This window comes from Talpa europaea (assembly GCF_964194135.1).
Source record: "Talpa europaea genome assembly, chromosome: 2".
NCBI classification, from domain to species: Eukaryota; Metazoa; Chordata; class Mammalia; order Eulipotyphla; family Talpidae; genus Talpa; species Talpa europaea.
This window is the reverse complement of record NC_140068.1, coordinates 61,809,763-61,825,109: the sequence shown is the minus strand read 5'-3', so window position 1 is coordinate 61,825,109 and position 15,347 is coordinate 61,809,763. Positions and strand designations below refer to the sequence as shown.

Genomic DNA, 15,347 nt, shown 5'->3' with positions numbered 1-15,347 from the left:
ACAAGAAACCCCACATGGAAAATATAACCAAGGGTTTTGAAGGTAGAGTTGGTTTTTTTTTTTCATTTTTTAAATTAATTTTTATATTTTTTACATCATTGTTCATTTTTTTAAATTTTTAAAAAAAATTTTATTTTTATATTTCCCATACAATTACAACCCCCTTATTTTTACCCCAATCCCTCCTTTCCCTGCCCCCCCACCCCCATAGAGTGTCTCTTGTTCATAGTTGTTTGTTGATTTTGATATTTTCTTTCATATAGTTATTCTTTTTCCTGGTCCCTTATTTAAGTTTTCTAGATTCCTGCTATGAGTGAGACCATCCGGTATTTTTCTTTTTATTTCTGGCTTATTTCGCTGAGCATGAATCATTGTTCATTTTTAAACAATGTTTGCTTCCCTCCCCCTCAGGTGTAGGCCCCATAGAGTTTCCTTACCCAATGCACCCGTGCACCATCACCACAGTACCCTGTGCTCCTCCCTCCCTCCCTTTGATCCCTCTCCTGCCTCCTCCCCTGAAGTATGTCTCTGATTTATAATTGTCTGTTTTTGCTTTGTTGTGTTTTGTACTGTTATTTTTTTTTACAAAGGTAGAGTTGTTTTTGAATCCTGAGTCCACTACATTTTTTCTATGCCTCATTGGTACAGAACCTTAATTTCTATAAGTCATGGTATCATGGCAGTTTTCTACAGAAATGTTATGAAGATTCAATGATATATTTAAAAACCTAGTACAAGGGGCCTCCCTGGTGGTGCAGGGGTTAAAAACAGCACTATCAATCTATCCCCAGCCACTGCAGCAAGAGTTTGATTCCCCAGCCAGCCAGAGAGCAACCCACATGGTGCAGCAGACCTCTCCTATCTCACCTGCTGCTCCCCTCAGCAGTGTATTTCAATCTGCTTGCTCTGTTCCCCACTCTGTCTCTGGCGAATCTACTCACACCTTCTCCCCTGCCACCTCTGTCCTATACCCCAGCTCTTGTATGTATAAATAAATAAATCTTTAAAAAAAATAAAAAACAACAAACCTAGTATAAGCTATGCTTCCCAATTTCCCCTTTTGGCTTTTCTGATTTAGAAACAACTCTGTGATAAAATGGGCAAGAGGAAGTCATTTTACCAGTGAAAATTGTGATTTTATGTTGCTTAAACAACATAATGAGAAAAGTGGACATAATTCCCTTCTATCAAGATTACAGAAAGAATATGGATATTGGATAAAATGAAAACCTTAGAGTCCTACCTATGGATAGTTATATACTTTTAACAAACACATTCAATTGTATATGATCTGCACAGATGAGTAAACATTTGCAAAGGTGAAGAATTCCATTCTGATTAGATATGACAGAGCAGGTGACAACTATATGAGAAGGCAGGGTTAGGATAGCTAAATTTGAGCCAGGTTGTAGAAGACCTCACATACTAATACAAGGAAACAAAGATTTAGGGTAGGAAAAAGGAAGTAGGGGAATGTTAGAATCAGGAAGATCAGACTGATTGCAAAATAGAACTCAAATTAGAGAGTTTAGATAGGTTCAAGAGACATTTATAAACTCCACATAAAGAGTGATGAACACTTGAACAAGATTGATAGCAATTATGAACAGAAAAGAAAGAATAGAAGGAGATTTTCAAGGTAGAATGGACCTGACTGTGTAACTGGTTGGAATTTGGGGGAGCAGGAAACAAAGATCAACTTCAGAATTTGAGCCTGAGTGAATAGGTGAATCACAACGCCATTGATAGAGATACAAATAAGAGGAAACAAATGTTCACCAGGAATGTTAATAGGTTTCTTCTACCTTGGATATACTGAATTTGAGAAGTCCGTGGGATATCTGGCAGAGACAACCTAAAGACAAGATGGAGCTGCAAGCCAAGAAATGAGCTGAAGGTAGGATTGGAAATGTAGTCTTGAAAGTTTTTATGCAACAGAGATTAGAGCTTCTAGCATGGGAACAGCTGAACTGAGCAAAGGGGAAAAAAAGGAAGTCAGAAAGTTCTATTAGTAGGCTATAGGAAAAAGTAGAAATGGCAAGGGAGAATAAGAACAGAACAAATGGGAAGAGAACAAAGAGCCCAGAAGAAGATAAAGAGATTGCCAAGCAAACACTCTCAAGAAGAAAGATGAATAATGCTCACTGCTGAGGATTGAGAAATAGCAAATAATACTGCTTACCAGGTGACCTCTTGAGATATTTAGAAAGAGTAAATGGTTATGTTAGAAAAAAGAGCTCTTGAAGCATGAAAAAAAAATCAGATCTTCCAGTTCTAATTTTAATTGTGATAGGATAAAGTTTAAGCTCCTATGTTAAAAAAAAATAAGCAAATTTTGAAATAAATTACATAGTAAATAATCTCCAACAGATGTAAGATTAATATTGACAGATCTATAAGACCTGTCAACATCAAAGACACAGAGACTCAAAGACAACAACTTAAGTAGGCAAAGAAACATGAACAGACTACTGACAAAAGAAGCAGCTCAAATGGCCAGTAAACAAAGAAAGATGTTCACCCACATCAATAATCAGGAAACAATCATTTTAAAGTGATATAATTATATCAGCTTGGTCCAACTTAGCAAAACTGATAATATCAAGTATTTGAACAGGGATGAGAAGAAAGATAAAAGTGCCAACTAGAAAAATTTCTAGGGGAACAACTAGATAATATCTATTAAAATTTTAATAATCAGTAGAAAGGAACACTTCCATTTTCCAGTAAAAAGTACCAGTGCTCCTCTATGGCTGATTCTAGGGCTGAGGCAGGGAAAACATGAGTTTTGAGCATTTTGTAGTATCAGGAAATTAGAAGATGATCAAAAATTTAAAATTGGCAGCTTGTGAAAAGCTCCCATGAGATTAAAAGAGTTCCCAATAGCCAGATTTGGAGCAATTTGAGCAACAAAATGAATAATAAATAAATGAATGAATAAATAAATAAGTTGGATTAGAACACAAGGTGTAAAATATACACCAATCCATCAGATAAAAACTGAATAAATAAATGGAAGTAACAAATATTCCATATGCAAGAATTCCAAATATTTGTTCCAGGAAGTGGAGCTTATCTTCTCTTCTCTCTATTAAATGTGGTCTGGACATAGTAACATGATTCCAAAGAACAGAATGTGGAAAGGGAAAAATAGTAGCTTCTCAGAAAAGAAACCCGGCCAACACTAACTTAGCCAAATGATCGGTGAACATTGCCAAGGATGGCTGTGGCTGCTGGGCACTTCTAATACAATGGCAGTGGCATTCATTCCCACAGCCTCAGTCTACCAAAGAAAAAAAATATCAGCTAAAGTCAAATTAAGGGATATTCTATGAAATGCATCACCGATATTCCTCAAAACTGTCAAAATAATGAAAACATAAGGAAAGTCTGCAAAACTGCCACAGACCAGAGGAGACATGACAAATAAATGCAATGTGGTATCATAGACTGGATGCTATACTAGAAAACACGACAGTGGAATACACCCCATCTTCCACTAATAAAGTCAGGAATTTAGTGAATGGTAATGTTAATTTGGTTTCTTAGATTTAAAAAAGTACTGAGGTAATATAAGATATAACACTGGAGAAATAGAAGATTAAGTTTTGGTAGGTCTGGGTAAGAGTTTTTAGAGGCATATTTCAGCTCAACAAAAGGATGATCAACCAAATAAACAGAACTATGTTCACGTGGCACCGAAGTCTGGAAATATACATTTTTGCATGAGGTGTGGAATCCTTTTTTCAAACAAAAGCTTTTTTTTCCTTTATTTTATAATTTTTCAAATTTTATTTTATATATTTTTTACATCACTTTTCATTTTTGCACAATGTATGCATTTTCATCTTGGTTCTAGTCCCCATACAACTCCCACCTCCCCTTATTTTGATCCTACTCCCTTCTCCCGTGCTGTAGTGTGTCTCTGGTTTATAGTTGCTTCAAACAAAAGCTTTCTGAAGAGACCTAATATGTTAAACAGCTAAATGGAGTCACTCTGGGGTAGATGACCACACACGCCCACTATGCTGTTCCACGGGCAACGGCCTACTGAAGCTCCCTAGAAGCCACTAATATGAAAACAACCACACTTTCTCTGCCCAGACCTTTTCAGTTTTTACGGGGGTGTGGGTGGAATGGAGGAGAGAGAACTTCCCACTTTTCTTCTTTTGTCTTCAATTCAGCTAATGAACACTGTTTTCCATGAAAATCTGTTCCTCAGCAAGTATGCAGATTTTGATCTTTGAAAGAATTTTTTATAATCACCACTGTTGCTTTAAATTTACTGCATGTTCCTTTAGGTAGAATTTTTTTGCTCTCTTGCTTTGGAATCACATACAATACCAAGTATAGTAGGGGAAAAAAGAAAAGGAGGAAAAAGAAATACCAAACCCTTCTGATGTGAAAGTTTAAGACCAAAACTCTAGGTTTTATTCATAGAAACACTTAACACCTGATTAGAAAACTCAGAAAAGTAACAGAACATTTCATATAAATTTCATTTCTCTTCATTTATCTAACCCCAGTCCCTTCCCCCCTTTTACTCTCACAGGTGAGGACTATAGTTGTCCCATATTCCTTCATCAGAGGAAGGAAACCAGATTACCCCCAGGAAAGTAATCCCAAGAGATTAACTGCTTTCCATAGGAAAACTGCTTTGACTGGAATCTCTAAAAAACAACTTCTTTAATGATTACAAATCAGTTAATGGTCATATAGGGATTTCAAATACAACAAGTTTGAATTTAGGCTACTGTATTTTCACGGTCCACTCAATGGGGGGATTAGTCCAATCACAATCAAAGACGTGTGCGCTCAGCTTGCTTCATAATGAAGAATGGTCTCCAAATGAATAAATCTTGGTGACAACATAGTTCTAACAGACAAATGCATTAAAAGTGTTTTCCAAAGTAGCATTTAGATTTTCCCAGAAGTGTCTGATTACTTTCCTGTATTTTTTGATTAATTTCCTTTCAATGGAGTTCTGTTCTTAGGCTAAGGCAACAGACTTTTGAAAAAACATTTATATGCTTGAATTCTGATATAAGATCATATATGAACATATTATAAATCTGAATTTTTGCTACTGACACCACAAACTAAAATGCTTAAGTATTCACTAAATATATTGATAGTAAGCAGTATATTTAGGAGAGTAATCAAAATGCTGACACATTTTAAACTACTAGGGGAATTGCTCTTGAAGAATAATTTATTTTTATAGTGATATTTTCTGACCTAAAATTTTAAGGTAAGGGACTACATAATGAAAAAGCACTGAATTTGGAATCATGACAACCTGGCTATAATGCTGCCTCTTTCACCAACCAAGGAATTGACAAACTGCACTTATTTCTCTTATTGGTACTCAGTTTCCTCACTTACAAAATTTAAGACTTGGACATTCATACCCGACACTTAAGTTTACTGTACTCTGCAAAGTCATAGCCCCTAATTAGAGTGTACAGACAGTGTCATTCTGTGCTCCTTGTGGGAGGAAGTAGAAGACACTCACTTGATATGACTCTTTAGGGTTTGATAACATTTTAATTTTAGGCAATGATAGATACTCTCTGCCACATCAGCTGTGGAGCATGAAAATTAAGCAGAATTGGGCCTCCCTGGTGGCGCAGCGGTTGAGCGCTGGGTTGCGAGGCTGCCCGCGCCTCTGCAGCACCGGTTCAATTCCCGGCTGCTCCCCGGCCACCGGAGGAGGGTCCCGCACGGCGGGCAGACCCCTTCTGCCGCCCACTGCTCCCCTCAGCAGTGTACCTTGGTCCTTCTGCCTGCTTTGCTCCCCGCTCTGGCTCTGGTGAATTCTCTCACCCTCCTGTGCTTCTGACTGTACCCAGTGCTTGTATAAATAAATAAATAAATCTTTAAAAAAAAAAAAAAAGAAAATTAAGCAGAATTTAGAAATGATTTCTATGATATGACACTAAAAGACAGACAGCAGAAGTAAAACAAGGCAAATAGAGCTATATCAAATTTAAAGGCTTTGTGTGTTAAAAGACACAACAGAGACAAAAGGGAACCTTTGGAAAGAGAAAATATATTTGCATGTCTTATATTTGCAGGTCTTACGTGTCATAAGGGGTAAATTTCTGAACATATAAAGAACCTCTACAATTCAACTACAAAAAAAGACAATCCAATTTAAAAATGGGCAAAGTACTTAAACAGATATTTCTCCAAGGAAGATACACAAATGATCAACAACTAAATGAAAGATGTTCAATATCACCAATCATCAGAAAAAAAAATGTAAATCGAAACCACAGTGAGGTACCACTTCAAACCTATTAAAATGGTCACTATAAAAAAAAAATAAACCAAAAAAAAAAAAAAAAACAAGTGTTGTTCAGGATATTAAGAAATTAGAAAACTTTTGCAACCAAAAATGTATCCAGATTATTACCAAATGTCCCTAAAGCACAAAATCACCTTCAACTTAAAGACTATGAGACCATATGGTAATTGTTGAATTAGCAGAAGTAAAAGGCAGAAGTTAATTTAGAGACCAAACCTAAGAAGTTAATACTTAGGATCAAAACTCTGATATGCAAAATAAAGAATGCAAGTTTCAGGGTAACTGTGGGTCGGGGGCAGGAGGTTTAAAAAACAATAGATTTCAAAATGTTAAGAGATGCGTGTCTTTTGCTAGAAAGAAAGAACATTCTAAAAATATTACATTCCACTTTTTCGTACGTCCTCAAGGAAATAAGACCAAAGTTACATTTGCTATTTTCCTCTTTTAGATCTCCATCTGGCAATACACATTTCCCTGGAAAAAAAAATTCAGCCAATTGGATTAAAATAGTTAATGTACCACTCCGTGTCCAAAAATATGCCAGGGAGTCTACAGTTTGCTTAGTCATGCCCCAAAAGAAAGAAACTTATGTCCTTAAAAGACAAAAGTACCTCACCTTACCCAACCTGCAAAATTACTCCCTTACTTTTGAGTGACACAGTCAAACAGTAGCAGGAGGAAAAGCACAACAAAAGAAATTATTACAACAAGTAAACTGAAATTATTAAACTTATTTTTGGATATCAATTTGGACATTAGTAATATTAACATCAGGCAAGTTAAAGGAAAATAGTATCAAATGAGAGAATAAAATTCCTACTTATAAAATATGCAATTAGTCAAACTGTCATGTAATAAATGTTTATGTACCTAATAATAGTTTCAAAATATATAATGTGAAAACTGGCATTAAAATCAGAACAAAATAACTTTCCCAAAATTAAAGTCAAGATTTAGCACACCTCTTTCATAAATCTACATTTCAAACAAAGAAGAGGAATATAGAAGTCTTTATATTAAAATTTGGGCAGTTTGAGTGAGGGTGAAGGGAAATGGGTGCTTATAGAATCTTTAGATGGAAGTAAAAATTTACAAAACCTTTTCGCAAAACAAGTTTATAATATCTATCAAATTTTTAATGTCCTACCCCTTATGCCGTAATTCAATTTCTAGAAATCCCTCTTATTAAAAAACTTACACATAATCACAAAACAATTATATAACACACAATGCAATAGTAATTATAGCAGCAAAAAAGTAATAACCTAAATATCTATCAATAAGAAAATTATTCATTACTTACAGTGTATCCATTTCATAAAATGCCCAGAAAGGCCACCCCGGGAAGAGACTCAAAAACAGAGAGTGTGTGCGTGTGTGTGCGTGTGTGTGTGTAAAAACATGAACTATACAAGTTAAGATGCAAAATAATTAGAATAATTATTTGAAGAATAAACACATACATTTTACTTCTAGATAGGGACATGAGAGAGTTCTTTCATACTATTGATATATGTATAGCTTTACTGCTTGAAGATTTTATGATTTGTGCTGCTTGCATGATTCAAAAAAGCAAAGCAAAGAATTTTAAAATTTTATTTATTTCCCAAAAAATGACTGGGATCTTTCTATTCTTAGTACACATTTGATTAAACCCAGTTGAGAGAACAGGACAAACATAAACTTCCAATCTATTCAAATAAGAATATTTTCTGTTCTTTCTGCCAGGAATGCTCTTCCCTCAGATATGGCTCACTCTTTCACTTCTTTCATGTGTTCCACTTAAATATATTATTTGAGGAATCTTCCTTAACATTTCAATATAAAATGACCATCTCTACACCCATTCTATCACTCCCCAACTACTAACCTTGCTTTCGATTTTACTACAGTAATTTAGTACCCAAGTCTTAGTGCTCTAGCTTTAAAAGGGGGTGATACTCTACAGGGTAACTTGAGATTTAAATGAACTAGAAAACCTGAGATGAGTAACAACTCATAGCAAAAGTCATTTAGCTTTGATTTTTTTTTTTTTTTTTTTGGTCTGTTTTGTTCATGGTCTACCTTCCTCCTGCTAAAATGAAACTCCAGGAGTCAGGAACTTTGTTTTGTTCACTATTGTATCCTGAATGCTTGACACCTAATTTAGTCCTGCAGTCATATGTACAGACAGCTAAGATTACAGGAAAAGAACCAATTATTTTCAGTAAAAGTGAATTTTCTGCACATTAGTATAAGTCACCTGTAATAATTCAATCCACTTTGAAAACATAATATTTAGCAGTATGAGTTCTAGAAGTTTCAAATAGGAAAGTAATACAGTACCATTTAATTCATTAATTTCTCAATGCCAATATGGCAACAGAAATAAATCATATGGAATGAGAAAAGGAAGGACACTTACTTTTCGTTTCTTCTTTTGATGCATGGTTGGTAGAGGACCTTGACAGCATTCCAAGCAGAACTGGAATCTGCCTTCAATATGTTTTCCAACAGGGGGAATTTTTTCATACTTTTAGAATTTCCAAAAGAGTCAATCACCAAACTGTCAGAGTTCAAAAGCCATAGCTAAAGGGATAGAGAACAAAGTACAAGTATAAGGATATCACTATTATATCGATATCTCAAACCACTGCTCAAAAAAACGAACAAACAAAAAAACAAAAAAACCCCAAAACACAATTATAAAATACCAGGGGAAAAAATGTAGAATTACATACATGATTTTTAAGTAGGGTAAGTCTTTCAAAGTATATCTTCTGCAGAACAACCAACAACATAAAGTAAAAAAAGCTTTTAAAGAAGAATTAAATACATGTCCAAAGATCATTTTCATCATAGTACTATCTTTCTTAGCTGGAAAATGGAATCCTAGCCATTAAAGAGTTCAATCTATATTTACACTAACAAGAAACAATCCTCATGTACAATGTTATAGGAAGCATGTTGAAGACTAATACTAATTACACCATCCTGGGTTTTTACAAACAAGTACTTGTGAATATATATACATATAGAGGTATAAAGATATGGGGGAACTGTAGCAGTATACATATCAGATTATTAATGGTGATTACCTCCACATAGAATGATACAGCAGGCCAGGAGAGGAGACAAAATGAGGGGACCACCGTTATTTAATGTACTTCATGTTTGAAATGTCTTTCAAGAATATATTACTTTTATAATATTTTTTTTAAATTATGAACTGGTAGAAGGTTTAAAAAATTCCTACTCCTAATTTTCTTGAAAATTTGTAACTTGAAAACCTTCCAACAAAAGAAAATTAAAACTGATTTTAGACAATAAGGTGCATGTAGTACCAACTTTAGTCAAAAAATAATCATTGTAGGGAAATTTACAATAGCCAAGACCATAGAAACAATCAAAATGTCCATCAATGGATAAAGAAAATATGCTAAAAATACAATGGAAAATTATTCAGCTTGTAAGAAGGAAATCCAATAGTGTGCAACAACATAGATGAACCTTGAGTATATTATGTGAAGTGACAAAAAAAGCCAGATACTAAAGGACCACATACTGCAAGATTCCACTTATAGGAGGTATCTAAAATAATCATTCACAGACACAGAGTAGAATTGTAGTTGCCAGGGACAAAGGAAGGGAGAAAAGGGAAGTTGCTAATCAACGTTTAAGTTAGTGTAAAGCATCAGTTAGGAAAGATGAACAAATTCTAAGGATATCTTGTGTTAAAGTGTTCCTATCACAGAAGCAATGGGATATATTTTAAATGAGTATCAAATGGAAAGAAAAAGTGAGAAAGAGATTGCGTTATACTGACCAAGAAAAGCCATCAAAAACTGAGAGTGTAAACCTTATTTTGAGGTGTCAGTTTCTCCAGACCAAGAATCAGGATTTATTTCTATTTCCCCAGTACCTAGTAGAGAGGCACTTCACAGCCTATTATTAAATTAAGGAAGTTTTTATTTATGAATGAAGCTATTTTTGATCACTTACTTGCTAAACCTGAGAATGAAAAGAAAATAATGACAAAGACTAAAGAATTTTTGAGATTCTGGATTACTAGACTACGAAAAGCTGGGTGAAATAATTTCTCACCAAGATATACACCTTGCCATCTTCATCTTGAATAGTGAATCTAAAAGTGCTTCTCGCAGAGGAGATTTCCACCAGACACTGGGTGATAATGCTCTGTACAAACTGAGACCTGTTTGAACAGAAATCAATTTTCACAATGGGCCTCTCACAATAATTGGAACAGACAAGGTAGTCAAAATACCCAGGGTACCTGAAAGGCAGAGGGATGAATATGCCACACTTTTATCCACAGCTCATTCTCTCAGAGTAGTGTTAATGTGAATTTTAATAAACTTTAAAGTGTTTGTTTGTTTTATCCTTCTGATAATCTATTCGCCAATTCTTTAATATTTTTTCTACCCCAAACCTATTTATTTCCCCTATAGAATAAAAAATATTATGTCCAATTAGCCATATTTATCTGTGTTATAACAAATTAAATAGTGAATATCTAAGTTTAACAGAAATTTAAATGTTTCCTCCCAAACATGAAACAATATTATCAACAATGTTTTCCATTTGTATCCCTCTAAATGTCAGATTTGAGGTACAGAATTAAAATATTTACAAAAGGATAGTGTTTAAGGATATATCCAGATTGCCAAAATGTTTAGATATTATAAACTGAAGTAAAAATATGTAACAGTTAACTCATTTGCAAACTAAAAGGATTCAGAGACACACTAATGGGTTTTACTGCTAAGTATCATTAACACACACACACACACCCACTGACAATTAGGCTATAAGACTTTGGACATTCGGCACATAGAAAAAAGCACAAAGGACTTTGAAAATTAATATTTATATGGATGCATCTGTCTATACTATTACAGAAGCAAGTGAAAATTAAATTCTCAAGGTTTTTATGTGGTTTAGTTTAAAATCTAAAAGCTGTTCTCAAAGCTTTTATTTTTACCTTTTCAAATAAAAAGAGATATAAAGTAAAATGAACTCCCAAATAACAAATTGAACTTCTTTCCCTACATTTGAAATTACAGAATACATTTAATTTGCTTGGTACCTTGGTATGATGGAAAAATTTCCCTCAGATGGCTGAATAATTATCTCTGTCATATAAAACTTAGTCGTTTCTAGAAACAAAAAACAAGAAAGTTAAAAATGTCCCCAAACACTAGTATCTTTTTTGTGTGTGTATGGGCAGGAAGGACCACTGAGCAGGTTTTCTAGGATCCAGCAGACCAGGTAAAAGAGTCGTCAGAGTCCTCAGTGGCTTTTGCAGGTTTTTTATTTAGATTACCAGGTACACAGCAGGCAGGGGTACTGGGGGGCCAGGAGGCTGGCAGTCCTCCCAGCCCCCAGCAAATCCTCACTCTATTTGGGCTCTCCGGTGTTCTCTGCTTCTCTCTTGGCTTCTGCTGCTGCTTTCTCGGCTACTCTTTAGGCTTCTGCTGCTGCTGGCGTCCCCGTGATGCCGCCCTGAAAAGCCCAGTCTTAGCCCAGGTGAATCTCATCTACCTATGCCCACACCCTACTCCAGGTGCCCGCCATCAGGCATGCATTCAGGACCGCAAGGATCCATCATCTATCCTGATGGCAGGAGGGCAGAAAAGCCTGACATTTTTCCTTACCCTACAGTGTGGATATGTTGGTTCCAAATTATGATATTCTAAACTGAATATCTGGCATGCTGGTAAAATTAACATTTAGTAAAACATTTCAAAAATGACTTATTTTAATGAGAAAGAAAAAGAAATATATTGTATGGTTTCACTCATAGGAGGGAAACTGAACAAAGGGTCAGAAAAAAGACAAAACTAGCAGGAAAGTTATAGATGTGAGACACACAGCAGGGGGCGGGGGAGAGAAGTCAAGACAGGGGAGGGAAAAGCACAAGGGACTATGGTGATGGTTCATGGGTGATGTGGTGATGGGAGATTTATGGGGACTACACCTGAGGAGAGAAATCAGATATTGTATAAAAATGAACAACGATATAATAGGAAAAAAAAGAGTTTAAGCAGACAAAGCATCGATGACTACATGGAGACAGTCCTGAACTTCAGATTATACAGAGTTGTTTCAGAGACCATGCCCACAGTGAGTATGGTGCTGCAAGGCGCTTTTCACACACAGGTTATAAAAATTAGTTACATCACAGTCATAGCCACTTATGTAGAAATTGGTCATTTAGTTTCCTCAGATGTTGAGTAACTACAATAGTAGGAGTTACTGAAAACAAAAGATCCAAAAAAATTCTCAAAATGTTAATAGACAATTATTAAATTTAAGGATGGTCGAGTTAAGTAAACAATTATATATTTAGGCAACAAAATTCTATGCAATCACTAAAAACAGCATGCCAAACTGTAGGGTAAATAAATAGTATCAGGCTTTTCTGCCCTCACGCCATTAGGATTGATGATGGATCCTTGTGGTCCTGAATGCATGCCTGATGGCCGCACCTGGAGTAGGGTGTGGGCATGCATAAGTGGGTACACCTGGGCTAAGGCTTGGCTTGTAAGAAAGGTGTCTCGGGGATGCCAGGAGAGCAAACAGTAGGAGCAGAGCAGAAACCAGACAGAACCACGAGAGAAGTGGAGAGAACGCAAGAGAACACCAGAGAGCCCAGAAAGAGGGAAGACTCGCTGGGGGCCCGAGGCCTCCTGGGCCCCCCAGCACCCCTACCTGCTGTGTGCCTGGTAAATCCCAATAAAAGCCTGAAAAAGCCACCGAGGGCTCCAGGACACCTCTGCTGCTTCACCCGTCTGCTCTGGGTCATAGAAAACCTGCACTGTCCCTTCCTGCCCCTACACAAACAATTTTTAATTGTTTTAATAAGATGGAAAGTTGTTCCTGGCAAATTTTCTGAAAATATTTTTAATTGCTCAATATAACTCAGAAAAGGACAAAAAAATAAAAATACACAGTTGAACAGGCTATTACATATCAAAAGCCATGATGATGCATTTTTCCTTGAAGTTCAAATTACACATTACTGTCTTGAAGTCTGTTATTGGAAATTTTAAACATTGTGAAGTGATGCCTTTGATCCCAACTACTAAACTGCTACATTGTAATTTAATTCTATAATTTTAATCCCACAAAGCAATATTAATATTTTATATAGTTAATTTTGTGTCAACCACAGATTTACCACTTTAACAACACTTTTTGAAACTTAGACCTCCAGTTTGGGATCATTTGCTAGAATTTGAGGTACAAAGTAAGATTTTTTTTTTTAAATAGAAACCAAAACCACTTGAGATGAAGGTATCCTAAATTTTGTCAAAAAGTACATTTATCTTTGTCTTGATTTTTCATATCAGGGCATTGTTACTGTCTATAAAATTCTCATTTAACAGCTATTTCTTTGTGCACAGAGTGTCATTATTGTTCCTTTGAAAGTGACCTGTTTTTCTTTGAATGGTTTTAAGGCTTTATGTTTCTTAAATTTTCTGCAGTCTTACTCTGATGTGTCCTGTTGTAGATTTCTTTTTATTTATCTCACAAGAAGTTCATTTAATTAGAATTGATTGGACCACCTGAATTAATGTTCATTAATGCTTTCTTTAAGTTGTACCTATGCTATAAAACCACCACTGAGTTTTTATTTTCAATTATACTTTTTAAAAATTATAAAACTGTAAAATTCCATGCAAGCTTTTGCTCCTGAAGATCCGCCAGTGGGTTCAGATGTGGAAGAAGACAGTGATATTGATGATCCTAAGCCTGTGTAAGTCTAGGCTAATGTGTGTGTTTATGTCTTAGTTTTTAACAAAAAAATTTTTTTAAGTGGGCCTCCCGTGGTGGCGCAGCGGTTAAGCGCTGGGTTGCGCAGCCTCTACATCACCGGTTCGGTCCCCGGCCACCGGCAAGTGGTCCCATTTAAAAAAAAAAAAAAAATTCAAGTAAAGAGCTTAAAATTATTTTTAAATATTAAAATGCTTATAGAATGACATGAAAGAGCTTTGCGCAGTGGCAGTATCGTAGCCAATGAGGTTTATCCGAGGCGCGATTATTGCTAATAGAATGACATGAAAGAAAAAAGTTTCTTATACAGCTAAATTATATGTGCATATTTTAAGGTGTTACAAGAGTAAAAAGGTCTAAAAAATTCTAAAATTTATAAAATAAAAAAGTGAGCTAAGTTTCTTTAATTTATAGTTGAATAATATTTTTATAGTTGAATAATATTTTTATAAATTTAGTGTCCCGTAAGTGTACAATGTTATAGCCTATAGTAGTGTGCAGTAATGTCCTAGACCTTCACATTCACTCACCACTCACTGACTCTCCCAGAGCAACTCCTAGTCCAGCAAGCTCCATGCATAGGAAGGGCCCTAAATAGACATACTATTTTCTATTTTTTATCCTGTTTTTTCCCATACTTTTTCTTTAGCTTGTTATGATTAGAATCACAAATACCATTGTGATACAACTCCTGATGTTCAGTATAGTAGCATGCTGCACAAATGTGCAGCAAAGGAGCAGTGGATTATACCATACAGCTTAGGTGTGTAGTAGGCTGTACCTGATCTAGATTTGTGTATGTACACTCCATGACGTTTGCAAACCACAAAATCATCTAAAGTTACTAAAGTTACATTTTCAGAATGTATTCCTGCTGTGAAGTGAGAAATGTCTGTGTATCTTATGATAGATTCCTATGGAAAATATACCTTCGAGCTTTATGTTTTATGACCCTGTATTTTCAAAAATGTACTTATTGTCTTTATAATTGAATGATGGTTTGACTGTGTATAGAATTGCGGGTTGACAATCTTTTCCTACCAAATTATGAAGGCATTCATCCAAGGTCTTTTAGCTTTCAGAACTGGCTCAGTTATCCAAACTCTTTTGCATACACCAGCTTCTAAGTGTGTTTCCACGCCTCTCTCGGCTTTACAAAAACTACCAAAAAAATTTGTTTATACCTCTTGTGTACGTCACTATCATCTTCACACTATTTTTACTTGTCTCTGTGAGGACATCTCTTTTATTTCTTAACTGA

The 15,347-nt window shown here is 35.4% G+C and overlaps 1 protein-coding gene across 3 annotated transcripts in view; it reads right to left on the bottom strand.

Annotated features, from left to right (window-relative positions):
* Positions 1–15,347, bottom strand: part of UBE3D (ubiquitin protein ligase E3D) — a gene marked incomplete at its 5' end in the record, with an annotated part of 63,018 nt that overhangs the window by 21,885 nt on the left and 25,786 nt on the right. For all 3 annotated transcript variants that reach the window (XM_084228548.1, XM_084228549.1, XM_084228550.1), the window contains 3 exons: positions 8,715–8,878; positions 10,394–10,502; positions 11,397–11,466. In XM_084228548.1, coding sequence (XP_084084674.1) covers positions 8,715–8,878; positions 10,394–10,502; positions 11,397–11,466 — 343 coding nt within the window. The remainder of the gene's footprint in view (positions 1–8,714; positions 8,879–10,393; positions 10,503–11,396; positions 11,467–15,347) is intronic.